General features: G+C 62.5%; 1 protein-coding gene across 9 annotated transcripts in view; it reads left to right on the top strand.

The window, feature by feature from the left end:
- SEPTIN9 (septin 9) overlaps positions 1 to 23,277 on the top strand; it is a 145,846-nt gene extending 122,569 nt beyond the window's left edge. For all 9 annotated transcript variants that reach the window (XM_025468129.3, XM_049113888.1, XM_025468130.3 and 6 more), the window contains 9 exons: positions 12,213 to 12,404; positions 13,339 to 13,467; positions 13,777 to 13,858; positions 14,148 to 14,285; positions 14,974 to 15,091; positions 15,966 to 16,061; positions 16,201 to 16,297; positions 20,021 to 20,072; positions 21,108 to 23,277. In XM_025468129.3, the coding sequence (XP_025323914.1) occupies positions 12,213 to 12,404; positions 13,339 to 13,467; positions 13,777 to 13,858; positions 14,148 to 14,285; positions 14,974 to 15,091; positions 15,966 to 16,061; positions 16,201 to 16,297; positions 20,021 to 20,072; positions 21,108 to 21,243 (1,040 nt within the window). In that variant the 3' untranslated portion in view covers positions 21,244 to 23,277. The remainder of the gene's footprint in view (positions 1 to 12,212; positions 12,405 to 13,338; positions 13,468 to 13,776; positions 13,859 to 14,147; positions 14,286 to 14,973; positions 15,092 to 15,965; positions 16,062 to 16,200; positions 16,298 to 20,020; positions 20,073 to 21,107) is intronic.
- Positions 23,278 to 23,949: the final 672 nt, after the last annotated feature.

Below are 23,949 nucleotides of genomic sequence, written 5' to 3'. Positions count from 1 at the left end.
CATGTCCTCCTGGGGCGATAGGGGAGCTGCAGCCCCAGCTCCTGCTGCAGTGAGAGAGGAAGTGGGTGGAGGGAGTGGCTGGGTTTCGTTGTGGGCCCCCCCTTCCCCTTCTAGGAAGCTGGGGGAATGGACTGGGGTGTGGGAGCGGCCTTGCTTTTTCTTCCCTAGGGAACGCACTCCCCCTGCCCCCACCAGCCGCGGCCCCAGGGACACTCGTCCTTCCTGGGAGGGTGGACGTGCCGAGGGCTGCCCCTGGGATCCCGGGAGGGTGTGCGGGCGGAGGGACTACAGAGCGTGTCACACAGAAACGTTAGGCTCAAACAAATGTGTGTCCATTGTCATCGGAAACCACCACGTGAGTGCAAACGGCGAAGGCCCTTTGCCCCGCCTGCACTGGGGCGCCCCCCCCCCCCAGCACCGCCCCCACTGCAGCCCAAGTTCAGGGAGGGAAGGGCCTGTTGTTGGTGGGGCTGGGACGCGGTCAGGGGTGGTCGGGCTGGGGGGCCAGGCTCCCCTCCTCCCCCTCTGGCCGCAGCTGGAGGAGCCTCTGCCTGTGGCCAGTTCGCAGGCAGAAATTACCATATGAATTGGCTCCTTCCCGGAGCCGAGCCGGAGCCTCTGGCTGAGGGACCTGGGAGGAGACAGGCTCCTACCCCTGGGGCCTCCTGCTTCTGCACCAGTGGCCTCCATCGGGTGGAGGACTCCGACGACACTTCTGATCCACTGGCAGGTACCCCGGGGTGTGAGGGTGTGGGGGGTGCTGGCAGGCTGATGGGCAGGGTCCCATGAGAGTGGGACCCCGCAGACAGTCACGCTTCCTGGCTCAACTTCATTCCCGCCAAACTTGTGTAAGAACCCCGTACTGTCATCCTCTTGGTCCCATTTCAAGAGTCGCAGCAAATTACTGCAGGAAACGTGGACCCTAAGGAGGGACCGGAAGCCAGGACCCTGTGCCATAAAGCAAATTCGAGCGCGATGTAGACTGTGAAGTGTCCGTGCACGGCCCAGGGCTGGCGGTCCGCGCTGCTCCGGCGGCCCGTGTCTCCGTAATTAAGTCCTCTTTGCCAGTCCCAGCCACTCTTAAGTGTGGGCTGGACATGTGTCACATGAACAGCTGGGCCGCGGATTAAGCGGCCGCAGGAAAAGTCACCCTCGTGCTGTGAAACTAACTGGTGGGCCCCAGTGCTGGGGGCACGTCTTCCTTCTGGGGCAGCTCAATGACCGATGGCCTGGTCCCTCCACACAGGGGATCCACTTGTCACTGTAGCGCTGGCTGGGCCAGCTGCAGCGTGGGGAGCGGCTTGGGGCAGTGCCGGGGTGGCCTCCGGTGTTCTGCTCCTGAGTCCTGCCCACCGGCCGCCTGCCCAGGCTCTGCATCTGCTGTGCCCCTAGGGAGCCTGCCGCCTGCCCCTGGGGTGAGGATGGGGCTCGAGACTGGGCCCTACCACAGGCCACCGGGCCTCCCCGTGTCCCCCCTCCTCTCCTCCTAGACGGGCCCCCTTCCTCCTCACCCCCCACCATTTCCTGAGCAAAGTTTCCTGACCGGGCAGGAGCTGTCCCCGGAAGTCCATCCTTCCATCCCTCCTTCCTGTTTGGTGCTTTGTGGCTCCAGAGGACGATGGAAGCTGGAAATGGTTAACGTCTTGGTCATGGGCTGCCACACATTGCAGGCCGCGGGGAAGCCCGTGGGAAAGGATGCAGGCCAGCACTTTGGGGGCCAGGGCGGGGAGCGTGGCCGGCCCCCCACGACGTTCTGAGAAGAGCCGAGGGCAGGAGGAAGGGCAGCAGGGCAGCGAGCTCCCTATTCATTCATTCCTTCATTCAGCAACCTGGGGAAACAAGGAGGGTTTCTCCAGGAGCAGGGGCGGGGGAGGCGGTTCTGAGGAGCCTTTTGCAGAGCTGATGGGAGCCAGGGAGACCGTCCGTGCACCCAGGCTGGAGAGCTGGGCCCGGGCCTGAGTCTTGCTAACCACTATAGAGCGTGGAGTGTGCCCCGCGTGATTCTGTGTGTTTCGTAAATGATCGATTCTCCTAGTGCTCTTGGGAGGCAAATATTACTTTTCCATCATACACGTAGGAAAATGGAGGCACAGAGAGGTTAAGGGACTTGCTCAGGGTCACACAGCGAGTGCGGTGGTGGGGTGGGTGAGGGTGAAGGCAGTTGACAGTGATGGCTTGGACTGTGGCGGGGAAGGGGGGCGGGACGACCATGGGGTGGGGAGCAAGGAGACCCGCTTGCAGGAATGTTGGGTTAGAAGTGGTAGGAACTTGGGGTGGGTGGTGGGTCTGGGAGATGGAAGGGGAAGGTCGAAGACCGGCCCCCCAGGTTTGTAGCTGTAATGACCACACGCACGGAGGGGCCACTTACTCCAAGGGGGACGTGCGGGGCAGGCTGGAGAGTCGGAGTTTGGCTCGGGGCGTGTTCAGTGTGAGACAGCCAGGCTGCGCTGGGGCCGAGGCCGCAGATCCCCGTGCTGGGCTCGGGGCCTGGCCGACGTGGGGCTCCGGGCATCTCTGCCGAGCCATGATGGACGTAAGGGAACGGTCAGTCGGCTCCGGTGTGTGAAGGACAGAGGCTGGCATTTAATGCACGGAAGATGGGCAGAGTCGCCTGGGGACAGTGTCCAGCCAGGGACCAGGGCTGATTCTGCGTGTGGAGGAGGGGCTGGCACGGAAGCCGAGAGATTTCAGGAAGGGAAAGGCTGGGGTGGTCCGGGCGCATGCGCTGCAACTTGGGGTGAGGGGTGACCCCTAAGTACTTTGCCCTGCAGAGGCCTGGCCGCTGTGTCTCCTCAAAACCCCAAGCCCCAGGGTGCATCACGCCACAGCCCAGATGGGAAGATGGACCTCGCCTCTCCTTCCTCTGCCGTGTGACCCAGCGCTGGGCTCAGGTGTCTGCACCCCGCCCACCCCCTGCCAGGCAGGGTTTCGGGGGGTGATGGACGTGTCTGTCCCGAGGGCTGACTGGGCTGCTGTCCCAGTTATGGCTTTTTCTTGGGGCGGGCCTGGGGTACGGGGGTGGCTGTGTGTCTGAGACCCCGCGGATGGGCAGGCAGTCCGTCCCGCAGTCCCTTCAGAGAGCTGCAGCCGTAGGTGGTGGGCCTGGTGCGCCCTAGGATGTGCCCTTGGGTTTCATGGGGTCTTTCTGTGGTTTATTCACCGGATGAGCAGTGGGGTCTTACGTGGGGACACGGAGGATCTAAGTAGCCCCGCTGGCAGGTGGGCACAGTCCGGGTGGGCTGCGGGAGCCGTAGGAGGGTCCCTGCCACCCCCTGGGCCCTGAGCCCACTGCTTCCAGCTCCACTTCCCTCCTGAGCAGGGAGGACCCAGAGGCAGGAGAGCAGATGACTCCGGCTCTCTCCCTGCAGCCCAGAGCTGGAGCCGCAAATGGATGGGTGACCTGAGTCGAGGCGGTCCGGAGCGGCTGACCCCGCACTTGCTTCCTAGACCTCAGACCCTCGGCTGGTGGCACGAGATGGCCAGCTCACTGCTCCGGGGTCATCGGGCCAGGCTTCTCTCCTAGCCCAAGAATGTGCCGCTCCCTGCTCGGCCCCCTCCCAGGCTGTGCTCCGCCTGCCTCAAGTGCTCTGGGCACAAGGTCGCCTTAGGTAGCACCCCCCACCACCCCACCCCACCCCACCCCACCCCACCCCACCCTGGGCCTGACCAGGACTGCACAGACGCAAATCGTTTCATAACTTTGGCCGGGGAGGGGGGTGAATGTTTGATATCTTCCTCTACATAGCCCCTGGGTGGGGGGGCTGGGCTGTTGCACCCCGGGAGGCCTGTCTACTTTTTGTTTTCTCAGATGATTTCATCAGTGGGGGGAGGCGGAACCCCAGCGCCCCCAGCTCTGGTGAGGATCTGCTGACAGTCCTGCTGATAGGAGAGGGGGTGGGGGTGGAGGAGAGGCCTCAGCCCCCTCCTTAGGGGGACGTCCCTGATAAGAGGAAATTCCACCCGGTGACAAATGGCCAGTTTCCACCCATCCACGGGGGAGGATCTTTTCTTTCTCTTTTTAACTTGGCAAATATTTGCCAAGAACTAACGGAATCTCTGCGGTCAGCCGGCGCCCCTTCGGACTTGGTGGGCGGGCGGCCCGGGGCTGGATTCTGGGTTTGCTTTGGGGTTGGGGGCTCTTCATGCCCGAAGATTCTCTGGGGTGGGAGGATGCTCCGGGGCGGGGTGCAAGGGGAGGCACGGTCCCTGATCCTGCGAGGACAGCGGGGTGGGTGGAAAATTAAATAATAAATCCTTGACACAGGAAGTCGGAGGGCTCATCCCTGGGCTCCGGCTGTGGGTCCGTGCTGCAGGCTGCTTTTTAGGAAGAGAACATAGGCGGCCTGCAGGTCGGAGCTTGCTCTGGGCGAAGCCTGATGGAGCCCGGCTGGCCCAGAGGCACTGGAGGAGGAGGAGGAGGAGGAGGAGGAGGAGGAGGAGGAGGAGGAGGAGGAGGAGGAGGAGGCCGGGCCGCAAAGAGAGAACAGAAGAGGGCCTCTTCCCGAAGGGGGTGGGGTGGCCTGGTGAGAGGTGGCTGCTGTCCAAATCTGACTCTTGCCGACTCGGGCCAATTGAAACCAAGAGCTTCTTGAGATTCCTCCCTGCACAATGGAGGAGAAGCTTGCTTTCACGCGTTTGGCGGGAGCCGAGCCCAGGAGCCTTGGCAGGCAGTAGGAGTGGGGGACCCCGCCTCCCCGCCTCAGGGGCGCCTCCGGCCCCTGAAAGAATGAATGAGCCTGAGCCGGACGGGCATGGCACTGTCCCTGCTCTGTCCCCTCCCGGGTCTGCGGAGGGCACGGGGGTCCTGGGAGATCTTGATTCGGGCACACCCCCACCAGGTCTTCTCTTGCTGCAACCTCGGGCCTGGTTGTTGTTCCTCCTCCCCCCCCACCTCCTCCTCCTCCTACTAGGGGGAAAACGGAAGGAGGAGCTCTTAGCTGGAGAAAATGCAGCCCTTTGCATGTGCAAATCCCTCCTTTCTGCGGAGAGGCGCGAGCCTTTGTGCTCCATTTCCAGGCGGAGTTTCAGGACAGAGGGCAAAGTCTCAGATTTCTGGCATCCCCAGTTCCTGACCAGACTCTGACTAGACGCTTCCTGCCTCGGACAAAGTGTGAAGTGTAATGTGATTTGGAATTACTTATCGAATTAGATGAGGCTTGTGTGCTTTTTGAAATCCAGTCCCTCTGATCCCCGCCTGCACAAATTTGCAAAATTTGGTCGTTTATATTCAGTGTTTCCGTCTTTAGAAGGGAGCAGGAAGTTCCCCTGGGACATTTCTGGGGAGTGTGCAGAGGCCTGGGTAGGTGAACGGGGTGGGTCGGGGTGGGGACTAGGAGCAAGGAACGGAGTAAATGGGAAGAGGTCCCGTTTCCCAAGCCCTGCGGGGAGCGAGGCCCGCACCCTCCGCGCCCACGGCTGCTGATGCCCATTGCTGGTTCTCACTGGTCCTGCCTGCTGCAGCTCAGGGAGGGAGGCCCCCTGGCCGAGGAGTATTCGCTGAAATGAATCTGTATTGTGGTCCTGGTCCCCCAGGACCCTGGGATCTTCTTCCAGGATTATTGTTTGTGCCGTTTCTTGCACATCTTGTTCCAGGGCAGTTCTGTAGCCTGTGTGTGCTTGTGTGTGTGTGTCTGGTCCTTCACCTGCATTCCCCAATCCCAGGTTGGCTACAAGAGCATCTCCCTCCCCTACCACTTACACCAGAAGTGAGGAGTCCTCTCTGAGGCCTCTGTGAATTTGTCAGCTCAACCTGGGGTGACCTCCAAGAGGTGGAGGGTCCTAAAGGATGAGAATGGGCACTTTGACGTCTGCTCAGATGGGTCCGTCTGGGAGCTTTGGTGGGGCAGCAGGTGTGCCAGGCCTCTGCCGTGGGGCCTCCAACTGTACTAGGGTTTGCGTGCTTTGGCGCCCCCGCCGTGGGAGACGATCTGGGTAAGCTCGGCCAACGGCATTGGCTTTACCCCCAAGAACTTCGTCTGGGGCCTGGCTGTGACGCTGGAGCCACCTGACTGCCCCACGTGGTACCACGTGGCTGCCATGGCCCCGACAGAGCTGCTTCTGTGTTTGGCAGACGAGGCTGATGTTTGGGGAGGATGGAACTTGGGACACTGCCGGGATGCAGAACAAGGCATCAGGACAAACAGGGAGGCGGCAGGCTGGGGGGGTCCTCTGGGTGTCGGTTTCTGGGTCAGCCCTTGCAAGCCTTCCGTGGTGAGCTCTCTCTGCAGCTGCCCTGAGCTGGGGTGGACTGTGAGTGGCACTGGAGGCATCCCCCACCCCAAGAACGGGCTTCTTTCCAGGGTCGGCCTCACAGCCAGATGGGCAACCCACAGCCCCAGGCCCTGCGAGCTCCCCGGGTGTGTGATCCCACCATCCTTCGCAGGCCCTGGGTCTGGGCAGAGGTGCCCAGATGTGGCTGGCTCCGGCTGGGAATCACAGCCCCCACTGGGCTGCGGGCACTTGGGAGAGGGAGGTCCCCGGTAGGGGCTGGGCAGAGCCCTGCCCGCACTTCCTTCCTGCTTTTGGACCCTGCCACCCACCTCCTGAGAAAAGTCCCGCCCAGCAGGTGTGCCTGCTGGAGGAGGGGGTGGGAGCAGTAAGTGGGTCCCACGGGGGGGGGGGGGCACCTGGCAGCTGCGGGGCTCCAGACCTCAGGCCTGAGCGTAGCATCTGGGGCCCAGCTGTCCTCTGAGCTGTAGAGCCGGCTGGTGGGCACTCATGGGCACAGTTGGGTTCTTTTCAGTCCGGCGCCACTGGCAGCCTCTGCTTTTCTTTCTTAATTATGACAGCTTTATTGAGATGACAGTTCCCACACCAGACAATTGACCCATTTAGAGCATGCAGTTCGGTGGCATTTATCCCGAGTTGTTTGAGCGTCCCCTCTGTCTGCTTCCAGAACATTTTCATCACCCCAAAAGGAAACCCCTTACGCATGGAGCAAGCACTCTCTCTCCCCCAGCCCCTGGCATCACTCATCTACTTGGTGTCTCTGTGGATTTGCTGATTCTGAATGTTTTGCATCAGTGGGATCGTACACGGGTGACTTTCTGCGACCAGCTTATTAAAACACTGAGCGTGACGTTTGCAAGGTTTGTCCACATGGTAGCAGGTGCCGGGTCGTCACTGCATTTTATGGCTGATACTCCCATTGTGATGTTTATCCCTTCATCCATTGCTGGATTTTAGATATTTCTCGAGTGCTGCCGTCTGGGCTCAGGAATTGGGGATACCACTGAGCAGGCCACAGTGTCCGCAGGTTCAAGGGGCTTGCAGAGGAGGGGGCGGTGGTCAGGAAGCAGGTGGCCCATCTTCTGCCCCCATGAGCAGTGCCAGTGTAGCAGGGCGGGGAGTGGGGGCTTGCAAAGGGCCACATGGAGCCAGGGCCAGAACCCAAGGCCCCTGGCACCTGCCATGCCGCCTCGTTTTCACGGTAGGATGACCATGTCTGTTGCTGTGTCTTGCTGGGGGTCACCTGGGTTCTATTCATAGTTAGGCTGGATCCCCAGAAGAATTCACCCACTGACGGGTGAATGGATACACAGTGGAATGTTACGCAGACGTGAAGAGGAAGGACGTCGTGGCACCTGCTGCAACATGCAGGGGCCGTGAGGATGTTGGGCTCAGTGAAAGAAGCCAGACACGGGACTGTGCTGCGACCGTGCTGCGACCGTGCTGCTGAGGTCTGTAGACGGGTCAAGTTCACTGAGTCAGCAGGTGGGCCAGAGAGGCCCCTGGGGGAGCGGGAGGACAGGTTGGACTTTCGTGGGGGCAGTTTCTGTCTGGGGTGATGGAAACAGTCTGGAGGTGGACAGTGGCAATGGCTGCACGCCGTCGTGTGCATGCCGCGGGAGCAGACGCTGAAACACGGTTTAAATGGTCGAAACTTTCTGTGTGTGTATGTTTACCACAACAAAGGAAAGAATTAGGCTGGAGGAAGGTATGAGCCCGTGTGTAGGGTCACCCCAGCCTGGGTGGTCCCGGGCCTGCCTTCCACGGGGAGGTCGGTGGCCTGGGGGGCAGTGACGTCACCCTGGGCCTGAGAGCCTTGAGGGGAGAGCTGCTGGCCTGCGGCTGCTGGGCAGGGAGGGAGGCCACACCGGGGCCCCCGCGCCCAGGGCACACCCGGGGTCCCCTCCTCTGAGGTGGGGAAGCAAGGGCCTGCAGCTTGCCCTCACGCCGCATTGCCCTGCCCGAGAGCCAGGCGGGAGCAGGGAGAGAAGGCAGGCAGTGCTGTGTGACCACAAGGATGTTACTTAACCTCTGTGATCTGAACCTGAGTTTTCCTCTTTCAGAAATGGGCCTCCGCTGGGGCTCCTGGCTGGCTCGGTCCGTAGAGCATGTGACTCAACCGTTGTGAGTTCAAGCCCCAGTTGAGTGTAGAGGTTACTTAAAAACAGGATCTTTTTTAAAAACCAGCTCGGGGCTGCTGGGTGGTGTAGTTGGTTGGGCATCCGACTCTTGGCTTCTGCTCAGGCCATGATCTCGGGGTCGTGGGATCAGGCCCCGCATTGGGCTCCACACCCAGCGTGGAGTCTGCTTGGGATTCTCTCTCTCCCTCTGCCCCTCCCGCTCATGCACTCATTCTCTCTCTCTCTCTCAAATAAATAAATCTTTTTAAAAAATGGGGCTCCCTCTTGTTCTCTTAAGCTGATGAGGGTGCAGACAGAAGTATCTGGGAGGTGAATGCAAAACCTTTTTTTTACGTGAAGAACATCCCTTTCCTATTAATAGCATCTCAAGAAGTTGGGGTGTGAAACAAAACCTTCAGGTGCCAGCGCCATGGAAAGAGAATGAGGCCCCAGCCGCAGGGAGAGGTCACTGGGGGACGTGGCCTGGATGCAGGTCTGACCATCGTGGTGGAGGGGCTGCGGGCCAGCCTGGGGCAGCACAGCCCTCCACCCACCCCACACCAAGGGGACACTCCCAAGACCCGCGTCACTCCATGAGTATTGATTGTGTCCCCTCCCTGCGCAGGTCTGGAGACCCGGGGCGGTGCAGGGGAAGCTTCAGGGTCGAACAGATGGAGTGAAGGTCGCAGGTCATAGGCCTGACCTCTTTTGATGGCGTCTCACGAAGAGAAAAAAAACGCTCCGAGGACCTCAGTTTCCCCATTTGTGAAAGGAGTAGGTTGACCTAGAACTGTGTGCTGTCCAGCATTTTTGTCATTTGCCATGTGTCACTTTTTAAATATAAACTAATTAAAATCAGATCAAATAAATAAATCTAGTTCCTCGCTCGGCTGGGCTGCATTTCAAGGGCTCAGTGGCCCCCACGTGAAAACAGCTGGCAGTTGCTCAAAAAAATCAAAGATGCTGATGCCGTGCGACCTGGCGATCCCACCTGTGGGGATGTCCCCAAACGAGGCGAGAAGCAGGGTCCCTGGCTACTTGCACACCTGTATGCGGAGCCGTGTGCGAGAGCAGCTCAGGCGTCCGTGGAGGGATGAACAGATACGCAGGACGTGCTCTAGCCACGCCGGGCACTTGTGCTCAGCCTCGAGAACGAAGGGTGTCCTGACACCTGCTGCGACATGTGCAGACCTTGAGGACATTATGTCACATGCAGTAAGCCAGCCCCCAGTGGGCGAGCGCTGTTAAGATTCCCCTTTATTGAGGGGTCCCTGGAGCAGCCAGTTGCACAGACAGTAGGATGGGACCCCCCGGGGGGGGGGGAGAAGGAGGGCGGTTCGGGTGTCACGGGGAGAGAATCGCAGTTCCGCGAGGTGGAAAGCTTCTGGAGATCGACTGTACGACAAGGTGAACGTATTTAACGCCACCGCACCGGACACTTAAAATGGTTGGTGGCAAATGTCAGGTTTTGTGTATCTCTTACCACGATTAAGGAGACAGTCACAGTGGCTACAGCGTCCGACCGCGCGGGGGCACAGAATGGGGGCCTCTCGGAGGGTGGTGGAGAGACGGAGGAGACGGCCCCTGTTGTCGCTCCGGGCCGGCAGGAGCAGGTCCCTGGTGACTCTCCGTGGGAAGCAAGTGTTCAGAGAAAGTGTCCCTGGGCCGGTTTGTCTGATGGGGCCTCTGCTTTTTCCACGTGGAGGCCCTGGAGGCAGACCCCACAGCCTGCCACCTCCCGGCAGGGCAGGACAAACTGGGGTGGCTGCCCCCGGAGAGGAGAGGCTGGCAGGATGGACCCTCACCTGCGCCGAGGGAAGGATGGGGCTTGTCGCTTTATTATTATTATTTCTTGAGCAGGGCCCTGGGGGGCAGGATGTTTGCTTTGTGGTTTGAGTTTCTGCAGTGGATGTTGGCGCCCACGGAGGGGGCCAGCTGGAGCAGAGGCCGGAGGGGAGGAGGGAGCTGGAGCGGAGGGGGTGCAGGGGGGAGGGAGGGGAAGAGAGGGGAGGGGGGCGCCCAGGCCCGGACAGAATGGCTCCCAGACCCACAGGCAGATGGAAGCAATTTGGGGTCACGTGGGGCTGGGCTGAACTGCTGGCCTGCAAGAGGAGGCCCCACGGCTGCCTCCAGGAAGCAGCCCCACAGCCACATGTTCAAGGCCAGATGCAGCGCTTGTCTTTGTTTATTTAAAGATGCTGGAGCTCGAGCTCGGGGACAGTGTTTCTGAAGAGGGAGCAGAGGCAGATGCCTTCTGGGCGCTGCTGGGAGGAGGCCCGAGGCTGTCATCGCTGGCCTGGGCGGGGGGCAGCGGGGGTCCCCGGCGCTTTCACATGTGCTCTGTTATTTGCTCCATCCCCCATCCGGTGAAGTAGGAATTACCCACGCTTTGTGGGGCTGAGAAAATGGAGAAGTTGAGTGACTTTGTGTGGATAAGCCGCCCACGCTCCGATTCTGGAACTGGTCAGCAGATGGTCCCTCCTTGTCGTGGGTGGGAAGGGTGCCTGCCCCCGCTGTCCACGCCCTCTGACACCTAGAAGACAGAGGTGTGGCTGCCGAGGTGCGAGCCGGCCGGGCCCACTGGGGTTTGGTGGTTGCAGGAGCATCTGGTCACTTCCCCAGGAAGTGGAGGCACAGTGTGTCTGAGGCCCCCGCGGTGGCCTTCTGGCCGGGCAGCCCGTGCCTGCTGCTTCCTCGGGGCGGGGCCGGGAGGACACGACCCTGTTCCCCCCCCTCCCCTGCCCAGCACACACCCGGGAGTAGGAAAATGGGGGTTCCAGGGCTGATGCCCAGGGAGCCAACCAGCCCCACCCTGCGGGGACCCGGGAGACGTCGAGGTGCACCGTGTGCTTTCTTCCCGTGAGCTTGGTGTGCACCGGACAGGCCCGTGAGCGCCCCCGGGAAGTGGGGTGGAGCTGACATTCCTCCTGAGTGGTCGAGGGGTGGGAAGGGCCTGGATGCACCAGGGCAAGGGAGGCTGCCAGGGGAACTGAGAGGCTGCCCGAGGAAAGGTGCGGCCAGGCGTGTGTGGTGTGTCTAGGGGCGCACCGGGACGGGGTGCTCCTGCCAGGCCCTCGGGGGGACCCGCATTGCGGTGAGCACCTCTCACGTCCCCACTGGGTGCCTCCTGGTCGTCCCTCCCTTAGGCCTCTGACCTGGACGTGCAGACTCCCAAGGGCGGCCAGGGGAGGAAGGTTCTGACCTGCAAGCTGCAGAAGCTTGAGTTGCTTCTAGAAGCAGCTCCGTCCCATCTGCCCGTCCACAGACCTGAAAGCAAAAGCTGTGGTTGTGGGGAACACAGGTGCTGGGCTGAGAGGAGAGCCCACTGGGCCCAGTCCAGGGTGGGGGGCAGGGAGCTGCCCCGGGGCCCTCTCCGCCTGCCCTCCTCGCCCGGGGAACAGCTGGGCCCCCCTGGAGGAGCATTGCTCGGGGATTGAACACGCCTTGCCCAGGAGGGGCAGGATGGTGAGGACTCGGGTCCTCCTTTCAATCCCAAGAAGGCTGTCCTCTCCTTTGTCCTGGTTCACAGGCTGGCCCCAGACACTCAGCTGTTTGGCCCCAAGGGTCTCGAGGCCCCCAGGCTGCAGCAGGTGCTGGGGCCTATTGCAGCCAGGTGCTGGAGGCGGAGAGGGCCCACCTGGGTGCCCTGGGGCAGGGTGGAGGCTGGGAAGAGGAGGGCTGGGGTCAGCGCTGTATTGGAGCCGAGGGAAGGGCACCGTGCAGGGCGGCCTTTAGGTCTAGGGTGTTCCACAGGGGTCTCTTGGACAGCGGAGCCTCAGTTTCCCTGTTTGAGAAGTGGGAGTGGTGTAGGTGCTTTGCAGATGCCTGTGTCTGACCCCCGACACCCCTACTGTCCCCCCACAGCCCCTGAGGCAGCTCCCGGCTGCATTGGCGACATGGCCGACACCCCCAGAGATGCTGGGCTGAAGCAGGCGCCCGCGCCCCGGAACGAGAAGGCCCCCGCGGACTTCGGCTACGTGGGGATCGACTCCATCCTGGAGCAGATGCGCAGGAAGGCCATGAAGCAGGGCTTCGAGTTCAACATCATGGTGGTCGGTGAGTCTGCGCCCCACGCCGGGACCCTGCACCGGGGGCTTTGGGGCTCAGTCTCCTCTTCTGAAAACCAGGGTGGCTGCATGCAGTCTGCGGGGCGGATCGCCCTGTCTGAATCCCGAGGTGGCAGGTCAGGGCGGGCCCCCGGAGCCAGGCAGCTGGGTCCCCCTATCCCCACGCTGGGCTCTATGCCCATGACCCTCGTGAGCAGGAGGGGCCTTCCAGTCACAGCCTAGTCCAGCTCCCCCCCACCCCCGTGCCCTCCACCCTCTGTCCTCCAGTTGTGGGAGGGGACTCGGTGAGTGAGGTTGGGGCACACGGCAAGGCCAGGAGCGCTTCTGGGGCCCAGGCACCTGGGAGGCACGCAGGAGATGGTCTGATGTCCTGGGGGCTCCCTGGCCAGTCAGCCTCTCAGTGGCAGGGTCTGCGGTTAGGGGACCAGCCAGTGGGTGTCCCGTCCCTGTCAGTGAGGCCCCAGCTGCCCACCGTCCAGGGGCCACTGTCCTGCCCCAGAAGGAACCGACTAGGGGCTTTTCACCAAGCCCAGGGGTTGCCCAGCTGCAGGCTTTATGCTGAACGTGCCTGCACTTCCCACCCAGATGACCCCCAGAAACGAGGTGGCCCGGCCGTGGTTAGACCGTGGCAGGTTTGCAGAGCCTCCTGGTATGTCGAGCTCTGGAGAGGAGAGCTGCACGGGGCCCCGGCCCCCCCACATGGCCTCCTCCGGGCTGCTCTGCATCTCGGCTCCTCTTGGGCCCTCTGGGTCCTGCCCTGCTACAGGGCACCACGAGAGCTGGGCCACTGCCTGGGCATCCCAGCCCTTCCTGCCTCCGGAGCTCCCCCTGCCCCGGGGCCCCCACGGGAGGGGTGCTGGGGGGCAGTGCCGAGGTGCTGCTGAATCGCAGGGCCCGCTGACTGGCTCCCATCCTCTCCGCAGGGCAGAGCGGCCTGGGGAAGTCCACCTTGATCAACACCCTCTTCAAATCCAAAATCAGCCGGAAGTCGGTACAGCCCACCTCGGAGGAGCGCATCCCCAAGACCATTGAGATCAAGTCCATCACGCACGGTGAGCGCTGGGGTGGGGCTGGGGGTGCCGAGTCGGGGATGCTCTCCAGGACCCCTGCAGGCCCTGGTCAGAAGGAGCCCCCCCCGCCCCAGATGACTGAGTTTGCCACCAAAACCCATGGGCAGCAGCTGCCCAAGATGACCGTCACCAGCCCCTGCTGGGCTTCGCTGCTGGCTGCGGTCGTCTCCCTGGCGTCACCTGGGGAGGGGGGTCATCGCTGGTCACCCATGTGACCCCGGGGCCTCGGGGTGGGGCTGTAAGGGTCCGGAGTCTCCCCCTGAGCCTGGTGGGTGCTGTGATTCTGTGCAGATATTGAGGAGAAAGGCGTCCGCATGAAGCTGACCGTCATCGACACCCCGGGGTTCGGGGACCATATCAACAACGAGAACTGGTAAGAGCCCATTGGGCTGCTCCTGGCCTCAGAGGCCCCCAAATCCCCGACCAACGCAGTTACCCTGGGAATCTTGCCCTCGCCCTCCCCCTGGGGTCAAAGGTCACCATGGGAGGCTGGTTTGGGAGCTCAGGGAAGGCTGCGGCCTCTGCTCAGAAAGCCCAACACCCCCGGCCCTTGTACCTGGAAGACTGGGTACCGGGTGGGGAATCAGGGGACTGGCGGCCTGCGGGAGGGGACGGGGCGGGAGCCGTCGCCTGGTGCGGCCTGACGGGGCCTCTCCGCGCAGCTGGCAGCCCATCATGAAGTTCATCAACGACCAGTACGAGAAGTACCTGCAGGAAGAGGTCAACATCAATCGGAAGAAGCGCATCCCGGACACGCGCGTGCACTGCTGCCTGTACTTCATCCCCGCCACCGGCCACTCGTGAGTCCTGCGCGGGGTCACCTCCCCGGGTCCCCGGTCCCGCGTGGTCAGGGCGGCTCTGTGCAGCCTGGTTCAGGACCCCGGGCTGTGTCTGTGACTGCTGCTCTCGCCAGGGCGGGGGGAAGAGCGGGCACAGCTCTGCCCCAGGGTGGGAGGAGGGTGCCGGCCCCTCGAGGGCCCCCGCGATGCTGCCCCACACCCGCTCAGGGCGCGTTTCCGGGTGGCGGGGGGCCGTTGAGGGCCAGGGCCTTAACCGACGTCAGACTGCGGCACGCTGGAGCCAGTGGGCCTGGGTCTGGGGGCACCGTGGACAGCAGCCTGTTCCAGAAGCTTGGCCGGTTGCTTCCTCCTGCCTGTCCCTCCCAAGGGAAGCCCCGCAGCCTTCGGAGCAAGAGCAGCCCCAGCTGCCGTCTCTGAGAGGACACCCCAGCCAGGACGGTGCTCAGAGCGGGCCTGTCCCCAGCCTGCCCGGCCCGGCCCGGCTCGTGTCTAGGGAATGCCCTCTGCCTCTTTCCTGTCCCTTATCAGGGCTTGGGTGGCACTCGAGTCACGGCCTTGGCCGGGCTGGCACGTCCCCGCCCCGGGAGCCCGCACGGGCACCCTGAGGGCCCTGTCTCAGCTCCAGCCGGCGCCTCTCGTTCTGTCCCCGTCCCCGCCGCCCCTACTCATCCACGCCGTTCCCTTCCAGCCTCAGGCCCCTGGACATCGAGTTCATGAAGCGCCTAAGCAAAGTAGTGAACATCGTTCCCGTCATCGCCAAGGCCGACACGCTGACCCTGGAGGAGAGGGTCTACTTCAAGCAGCGGGTAGGGCTCCCCGCCTCCATACGGCCCTCGACGGAGCGAGGCCGTCAGACACGGCATGCCGGGCTTTTCTTAGATGGAAGAGAAAGCGCAAAGGGGGTGGTCTCCACCGTGGGGACAGGGGGCCGCATCTCCCTTCCCTACGTCAGGCTGCCGTCCACGCAGGCGGGCGCGCCCGGGGCTGCTGCCTCCTCGCAGGCCACATGTCAGAACCACACCTGGCCCTATAGACCCTCTACTCAGTGGGCGTGAACCAGGAGGCCCTTCTGTCTAATCCCCGAAGCTCTGCATGCCCCCCCACCGCATGCCCCCCGCACCGGGCCTCAGCCCATGGCCTCAGGTGTGGGGCTTCTCCCAGCATGCTGAGAGGGGACTGCCCTTGCCATGGCCGTGTTGGCTGGCGGAGGAGCCTGCGCACGGCGGTGGGTCTGTGCTTAGGGCAGAGATGATGGCTGTGCACGGGAGTGTCCCTGTGTCTGCAGGAGCTGGTGCCACAAAGGGTAGTGACAGTCCTGACACGGGCAGGTGCGTGCTGGGCTGCAGAGGGCCTGTGCAGCATCCGGGGCCCGCCAGGACAGAGGGCTTCCGGGTAGAGCTCGAGGGTGACTCGACAACCCCAAGCTGCCATCTTTGGGGTGCGATGTGGCTGGATAGGCAGGACGGGGAGCCGCGTAGGACTTGGGCCAGCTGCCCCTCCTCCGCCCAGGAGGCTCCAGAACTGGAGTATCAGGGTCACCAGCCCCGCAGAGCCCGCCCTTCACCCCAAGCTGGGCCCCCTCACTTTCTGGAGGTCACAGTGGGGGCGGATCCGGGGCGGGGGCAGCGGTCCAGCTGGCTGTGTGGACGGTGCCCACACCTCCCCCCTCTGGATCCCCAGATCACCGCGGACCTGCTGTCCAATGGCATCGATGTGTACCCTCAGAAGGAGTTTGACGAGGACTCGGAGGACCGGCTGGTGAACGAGAAGTTCCGAGTGAGTGGGTGGGCCGGATGCGGTGCCCAGGGGCCCCTCGATTCCTGCTAGAGGGCACGGCGGGGCGGCTCCTCCCAGGGGCCCAGGGGCACACCGGCCTTTGCACACACACCTGACCAGAGCCCCTGTCCCCTCCCAGGAGATGATCCCGTTCGCCGTGGTGGGCAGTGACCATGAGTACCAAGTGAATGGGAAGAGGATCCTCGGAAGGAAAACCAAATGGGGCACCATAGAAGGTAATCACCAAGCCGCTGAGGCCCCCGGCAGATCAGAAAGCTAAAGCTGCTTCTGCTGACCTGAAGCCTATGCACCAGAGCCCCAGCTGGGTGCTCATGGGTCACGTGGCCCCTCTCGGCCACAGGGAGGGGGACAGGTGGCTTCCCCGGGGCCCACAGCCCTTAGCTGTTGGAGCTCTACCCCAATCCCCCAGGGGGCAGGGAAATAGCCAGAGAGAAAGGAGCTAGGCGGGGTCCTGCCAAGTTCTGGTGCTGGTGTTTCATAGCCACGCGGTGTGACCCTGGACACCTTGCTTCACCTCCCTGGGCCTAGGACAGGGCTGGGCCCTGTGGCTCCGTCCAGCCCTGAGAACCAGACGTCCGCCCCCTGCAGCAGTTCCCAGGACCCCCACATCTTAGTGCCCTGGGGGCTGCTCGAACAAGTTAGCGCAGACCCGGTGGCTTGAAACCGAAAATGATTCTCCTGGTTCTAGAGGCCCGACGTCAAGGCGTCAGCAGGGTGGTTCCTTGCGGAGGCCCGGAGGGGGGACATGTCCCACCAGGCCTGTCTCCTGGGGGCTGCCAGCCATCCTCAATGTCCCTTGGCTTCCCTGCCTGCACCCCCCCACCCTGCCCCCCGTCTCCGCTCCACCTTCAGCTTTCTGTGTCTGTCTTCTCAGAAGGACATTTGTCGTTGGCTTAGCGTCCCCCTAAGATCCAGGATGACCCCCTGTTATGGTCTTTACCTCAATCACATTTTCAAAAACACTTTCCAAATAAGTTCTGGGTCACGAGTAGCGAGGAGCTGGGTGTTGGGCGTGGTGTGGGCAGCACAGTTCACCCCCGTCAGGTGCTGGCGCCCTAGGTGGGCCCCACCCCGGGTGTTTCTTCACCACCCGCTCTGTTTCATCCTCCCTCTTTGGGACAGAGGAGGGAGGAAGGACAGATTGAAATGGGCTGCTTTGTTCTTCGATCCTGGGGCCGATCCCGGGGCCGATCCCCGGCCGAGGGCCCAATATAGAGAAGGTCCAGAAGGCGCTGCCCCCCCGCCGCCACCCTCACCCCTCTGTGGAACTGGGCAAGTCCCTTAATCCCCCAGGGCCTCCATGCTCACCATCCTTAAAATGGGTACCATGGGCCAAGATTTTAGTAAAATGCAGAACGTCCCAAGGACTTCTGGAGCTTTTAGGGCAAACAAACACGCTGAGAAAGTGAGGGCCGTGAAAACCGCTGGTCAGGGGGCTCCATCCGTGCCCGCTTCACAGGCATTATCCTGCTGCCTGCCTGCCCCTCCTGCAGGAGGCTGCGCTGCGGAGCCCCAGGGCCCAGCCCTGCTCTGCTGAAGCCTGGGCGAGGCCTGGAGAGGCCCGCGGACCTGCCTCGGGTGCCCACGGGTGCCGATCGGGTGCAGGATGGTGTTTTACGAACCCACCTCTCCCTGGGTGTTTGCTGGCTCCGCCTGCTGCAGATCTCCCCTCCTCCAAGGGTTGTGACCCCTGGGGGGTCTCTGGGGGCGCTGCTCGGCTCACAACCAGCCTTTCCCTGGGCTTGTCGACAACTGCCTTGGCTCCGCCTCGTCTTGAAATGTTGCTGTTTAGGAACTGGTTCACGGACACGCGCTCTGGAGGGTGAAGTGTGGGATAGGAAGGGCCCGTGGGGGGCGCCTGGGGGGCTCAGTGGGTGAAGCCTCTGCCTTCAGCTCAGGTCATGATTCCAGGGTCCTGGGATCAAGCCCCTCATTGGGCTTCCTGCTCAGAGGGAGGCTGCTTCTCCCTCTGCCGCTCCCTGTGCTCGTGGTGCTCGCTCCCTGTCCTGCTTGATCTCTCTCCAATAAATAAATAAAATCTTAAAAAAAAAAAAAAAAAAGGCCAGAGGCCACAGAGGCTTGGGGGCAGCCCAGGGATGGACACGCGTCTGCTGCCCCCTGGCGGCCTGCTCCGGCCTGCTGTGTTGGGCCCTAGATCCTGTGACTCGTGTGCGGTGGCACCTGTAAGGACAGTGGCGAGGTGGTGGGTCTCCCACTCCCGCAGCCTGTATGAGGACCCTGGAGGGCCCTGGAGGAGCTACGTCAGCGTAGCTCAGCTTCCCCAGAACAGGGCTGGCTCTTTATCTCCGGGACCGTGTGTGCTGATAGCGGACCTGAGGGATGCTCTGTGCTCGCCCCTGGCAGCAGGAGCTGTTGCCTCGTTCTTGCCCACCCCACCCCGCCCCTCCCCGTCCCTTCCCGTTCCTGGTCCTGTTTCCTTGATCTTCCCTGCCACTTGGGGTGCACCATCCTGAGATGTTCCGCTCATCCTGGGAAACGGCCGGGTGTCTTCGGGAGCTGGGTGGGGTGTGATACCGCACACAGTCGGCTCATCCAATGCTCTCGAGTCCCTGAGATGTGGGTGACCTTTGAGCCCCCACTTTACAGAGGAGGAAACCGAGGGTCAGAGAGGCCAGGAGGACTCAAGCTGAGGCCAGGGGAAGCAGCCACACTCATGCTCACATTCCCAGCTTGGGGCTCTGCTCTTCCCGCCCGCTCTCCCTGCTTGTAGCAACGCCATGTGGGAGCCGGTCGGTGGAAGGTTCTAGTGCAGGCACAGCCCCGTGCGGGTGGGGGTGTCAGAGGCGCATGGAGGGCGGAAGCCAGGCAAGCAGCAAATGGAATAAGATCTAGAACTCAAGGGCTCGGCAAGGCAGAGGCACTGGGGCTTTTTCTCCGCAGCCCTGCCTGGCAGCTTACAGGGCGGCGGGGAGACAGACTCATTCCCTGCCCTCTGAGCCCCAGTTCCTGAGACCGCAGAGGAGGGGCCGTGGTGCTGGCTTGTGGGGTGTGAGGAGATTGGATTAAACGTGCAGGCGCCCCGCACCTGACGCCTCTCCGTGCGTGCTCTGTGCCCGCCTCCTGCGGCGTAGACGGTTAGCGGCCTGCGGGTGCGCGACAATCACACACCCCGGTGGTGCGGCTTAGTGATGAGGCCAGCAATGAGACTGTCACCAGCTGTGCCCCCAGCCACCACGGGGGTGCCGCTCGGATCCTCATGGGGGACCTGAGGGCCCCCTCCCTGCCCCGTCTTCCCACGTCCCCAGAACTGTCCCCTGCAGCCAGAGCGCGATGTGAATGCTAACGCGTGTGGGAGAGCGCCCGCTGGGGCACAGGGTCTTTAGGACGCCACCTTCGACTCCTGACCCTGTCCCGGCTTCAGGGATCCCCTGGGACATCCTGCTCTTCCCAGAAGCCTCCCTGGTTCCCAGTGAGGAGCCGTGGCCCCACTGCTCTGGCCAAGGTGTTATATATTTACTGAGGAGAGAGAGAGAGAGAGAGAGCACAAGCAGGGGGAGCGGCAGAGACACAGGCAGAGGGAGAAGCAGGCTCCCCGCTGAGCAGGGAGCCCGATGTGGGGCTCGATCCCAGGACCCCAGGATCATGACCTGAGCTGAAGGCAGATGCTTCGCCCACTGAGCCCCCCCAGGAGCCCCTAACACCGGCCCTCCTGCCCGTAGCCCGCTGCTGGGTGGAGGGTTCCTGTGTCCTGTCACCACTCAACCAGAACCCTCTGGAGAGCAGGAGCCCCGTCGGGCCTGCCAAGGTCGTATCCGCAGAGCCGGGTGCCCGTGAGGGGCCCAGTACTCCCCTGTGGGGTGGTGACTCCCATGCCCACCTGCCCAGGCTCCTCTTGGCACCAGAACCTCTCAGGGAGGGGAGCGGCAGGGCTGGGGAGGGCCTTTGGGTGACATTAAAGCTCCTCTGTCTCTTCTCAGTTGAGAACACCACCCACTGTGAGTTTGCCTACCTTCGGGACCTCCTTATCAGGTGAGTCAGGGCTGTGGGCTGTCGGCTTGGCCCCCTGAAGGCCCCGAGAGGCCCCTGAATGAGGAGTGTAGGCAGTGGGGGAGCAGGCCTGGACAGCAGCTGGCCTGACCCCCCCCCCCCAGGAGGACCTCCGAAGTCCGTTGGCCTAAAACACTGCCATGGAAATGAAGCAGAAAGTAGAAATTCTTCCTCTAGATGATGTCACCTGGGTGGGAAGGGGGCCAGGTTCTCCTCTCTGCAGCCTGGGTCCATTAGATTCAGGGCCTCAGGGGCCTTTGGTGCCAGGCATGGGGGCGGCGTCCCCCACTCCCATCCCAGTGTCCTCTGACCGCACTGCTTTGACCTAGCTGAGGCTCCTTGGTGTCCCCTGGGCGGCCACCCCTAAGCCTATAGAGCGGGGGTGGGGGTGGGGGTGGGGGGCTCCCGCTGTGGCACCAGGGGCTCCCCGCTTCTCAGCAGGTGGATGCATTCTAGGAATCTAGGAATGAAGTCAAGGGGAGGGACAAGGCTATCTCTTGGGGCCTCTAAGTTGGGGGGATGGGCTGTGGCTTCGGGGGGTGACCCCACCATGCTGGAAAGCCTGGCAGCAGAAGACACCGTCCCCCCCCCCCCGCCCCGCCACTTTCCAGTCTGTCCTGAGGGCCTGGGCTGCAGGGGAGGGAAAACCCGAGCATAGGACCAGTGGGGTCGACCAGCACTCCAGCTCAGGCCCTGGCCCCAGGACCACTGGTCCTTGCCCCGCCCCCCCCACCTGGCCAATGGCCTGGGGCTTCTAGGTGGCAGCAAGGACATTCCAGTGTTGTCCCCTCTGAGTTCGCACCCAGCCCCTGCCCTTAGACTTGACACGGGGGGACGGGGGCACAAGCAGTGGGACGTTTGTGTTCTTGTGCCTCGGAGACGGCACCCACAACCCCGCCAGGCCTGGGCCCTGGCCCACCTACTGGCCCCTCCTGGGGGGGCCCCCTGAAAGCCAGGGGGTGGGGACTGGGGTCGGCCCCATCTTGTGACCTCCCTGTATCGTGGCCCTCCTTCCAGGACACACATGCAAAACATTAAGGACATTACCAGCACCATCCACTTCGAGGCCTACCGGGTGAAGCGCCTGCACGAAGGCAGCAGCGCCGTGTCCAACGGCGTCGACGAGAAGGGGCCCGAAGCCCAGGAGATGTAACCCACCCGCCCTGCCCCCGGGACCCTGCCCCCCAGTCCTCTCCAGCACCACCCCCAGGCCTGCCCACGTGCCCCGTCTTATTTTATATCATTTCCTCCGTTCGTCATCGTCCTCCGCCCCCTGACACGCTGCCGAGTAACGACACGCCGTGTGCCCTCCTGAGTATGCGTGTTATTAGCCGCTGACTCCGGGGCCTGGACCGGCCTGGGCTTCGGAGAGGCCGCGCCCCTCTGGCTGTCCCCGAGGTCTGGGGGGGGCAGGAGGGGCCCCCCCATTCCGCGTCAGTCCCCATCCCCAGGCGCAGCTCCCGGTCGCCACAGCCTCCGATCAGGACAGGGTGGTGTGGGGGGAGACCCGGAGCCCCCTCCCGCCCCCTCCCTGCACGGCCCCAGGCCCTAAGGGCCCTAACTCAGACCCGGAACTCAGAGAGCCCCCGCCCTTGCCCCACCCATCGGGAGAAGAGTTGATTCCATGAGATGCAAGTTGCCGATTGCTTAGACCCAGCAAGGCCCACTGGCTGCCTGCTGCCCGCCCCCCACCCCCCCACGAGCCCCCACGAGCCCCCACGAGCCCGTCCTGGAGCAGAAAGTGCCTTTATCTCAGCCGTCCACGAGCCAGCGTCCTTTCCCCCGCCGTCCCCTCCGCTGGAACTGGGGACAAGTCAGACAGAGAGAGGTGTGCCTCCATCTCTCCGTCGTCCCCCCTCCCCCCAGGATTTGATTGAGCCTTCAAGGGAAGGAAAAGGATGCACCCCACTCCAGCCCACCCCCATGATTCTGGGGAAGGTCCAAGCAAGTGAATCTGGTGGAGGAGATGAGGAGGAGGTGACTGCCGGAAGGAGGGGGCTGTGGGCCGAGCCTGGGCCTGTCAGAGCGGCCCTAGTGGCCCCGGTGTCTGCCCTGCATCGCCCCACAGAACTGGGAACTGGGAGAGAGTGTGTGTGTCCGTCTGTCTGTTTAGACACCTCTTTGGCCCAAGATGCTCTGGTTAAATTATGCCCAGGCGGCCACCCCAGGTACACATGCAGCCCTCCCGGGCCAGGCCTTGCTGACACCATGACCCCAGGAGCTTTTCATGGCCCTAAATGTGCCTGGGCTCCTGTGCCCCAGAGCCCATCGTAAAGACACCCCCACCCCGCAGAGAAGGAAAGGTCAGGAGTCAGGTGCACTTGGCCCATCGTCAGGCTGCAGACGGGATTTTCCAAGCAGGGCTGTGCCAGTCGCTCCTGGTCCTGCTCCTTCACCCTCTGTCTCCCCCGAGAGACCAGCAGGGACCCTCGCACAGCAGAGGGCAGGTGAGATGAGACCCAGGTGAGGTGCACGTCTGTCTGCACCCCCCGGGCCGGCTCACTGCAACCCGTGAGAACAGCAGTGGAGGAAGGGGGTGCAGAGAGGCCTGTGCAGAGGTGTGTGTGTACGCACACCTACGATATGCGTGCATCACGTGTTCTCTCCCCACCCAAGACAGGAAGGACCCCTCAGTGAAACCGTTGACTTGCCGACTTGCCGTGTTTTTGCCAAAACCAAGATTGCGAAGGACACCTCCACCTCCAGCGGCGGGGCGGGGGGCGAGGGGCGGCCTCCCCGGCCGGGTGGACTCGCTTTCCTTCTCTGTAGCCAGACCTTGAAAAAATTGTGACTTTCACTGGGATCTGTTCCGCAGTGGCCTTTTGCTATGTGCCTCCTGAGAAATTCGTCTTTTTGTATAAATAACAAAGTTGAAAATGTATTTCCTGAAATAAATGTCCGAAAGCAAACCTGGAAGGGGGGATGTGTTCCTCTTCCTGGCCCCGGAGGCGCGGCCTTCCTTGCAGAGGAAGCCGGCACCGGGGTGCTTGCTGGGTGTGGGGGGCTGTTTAATGGTGGCGGGGACGCCGGTTTCGGGGAATCCAGAAGCACTCGTTTCTCTGGAAAGCCAAGGGCAGAGCTTTCCTAATTTATTCACTGAAGGAGGCTTGGGAGGGTTTCCCACGGGGAGGCGCTGCCAGCTGCTTCTGTTCCTATATTGTTGGAAATAAAGTTTTTCTTCTTAAAATCCGCCCTATCAGATTGGACCCTATGAACTGGTCAGTATTTGACAGTATTTCCACACTGGCGAGTTTGTGCCTAGAGAACGGGGAGGAGACAGGTTCCGGAGGGTGCCGTGGGCAGGGGGCGTGAGCTCGAGCGTTCTGGACCCAAGCCCTTTGGCTTGAAACCACCGCGACCCCCAGGGTGCCTCTGGGTGTCCAGGGGATCTCTGGGGCTGCCTAAAACGACAAAAATACTCTCCCAGTGCTTTTTTTTTTCTTTTTTAAAATTTTATTTATTTAAGAGAGGCAGAGGGAGAAGCAGGTTCCCTGCGGGGAGCCCGGTGCTGGACTTGACCCCAGGACCCCGGGATCACGCCCTGAGCCGACCAGGTGCCCTATTCTGTGACTGTTCTGGAGGCCGAGAGCCCAAGATTGGGGTGTCGGCAGGCTATGCCTGGCTCTGGCCTCCTGCTCTGTGCTTTTGTCCTTGCAGACAAGAAACCGATTTCTTGCCCGATTTCTTGCCTGGCACTCCCATTGGGTTTGGGGCCCACCTTAATCCAGGGTGGCTTCATCCCGTCCTTACCTTGTATCTGGAAAGACGCTGTTTGCAAATAAGGCCACGTTCTGAGGTTCTGCAAGGACATGAATTCGGGGGAAGGTGGGTGCTGTTCCAGCCCAGGTGTCCCCTTCCC

The sequence above is a fragment of the Canis lupus genome, chromosome 9 (genome assembly GCF_003254725.2).
Source record: "Canis lupus dingo isolate Sandy chromosome 9, ASM325472v2, whole genome shotgun sequence".
Classification (NCBI taxonomy): Eukaryota; Metazoa; Chordata; class Mammalia; order Carnivora; family Canidae; genus Canis; species Canis lupus.
The sequence above is the reverse complement of the archived record's forward strand: the minus strand, read 5'-3'. Positions and strand labels throughout refer to the sequence as shown.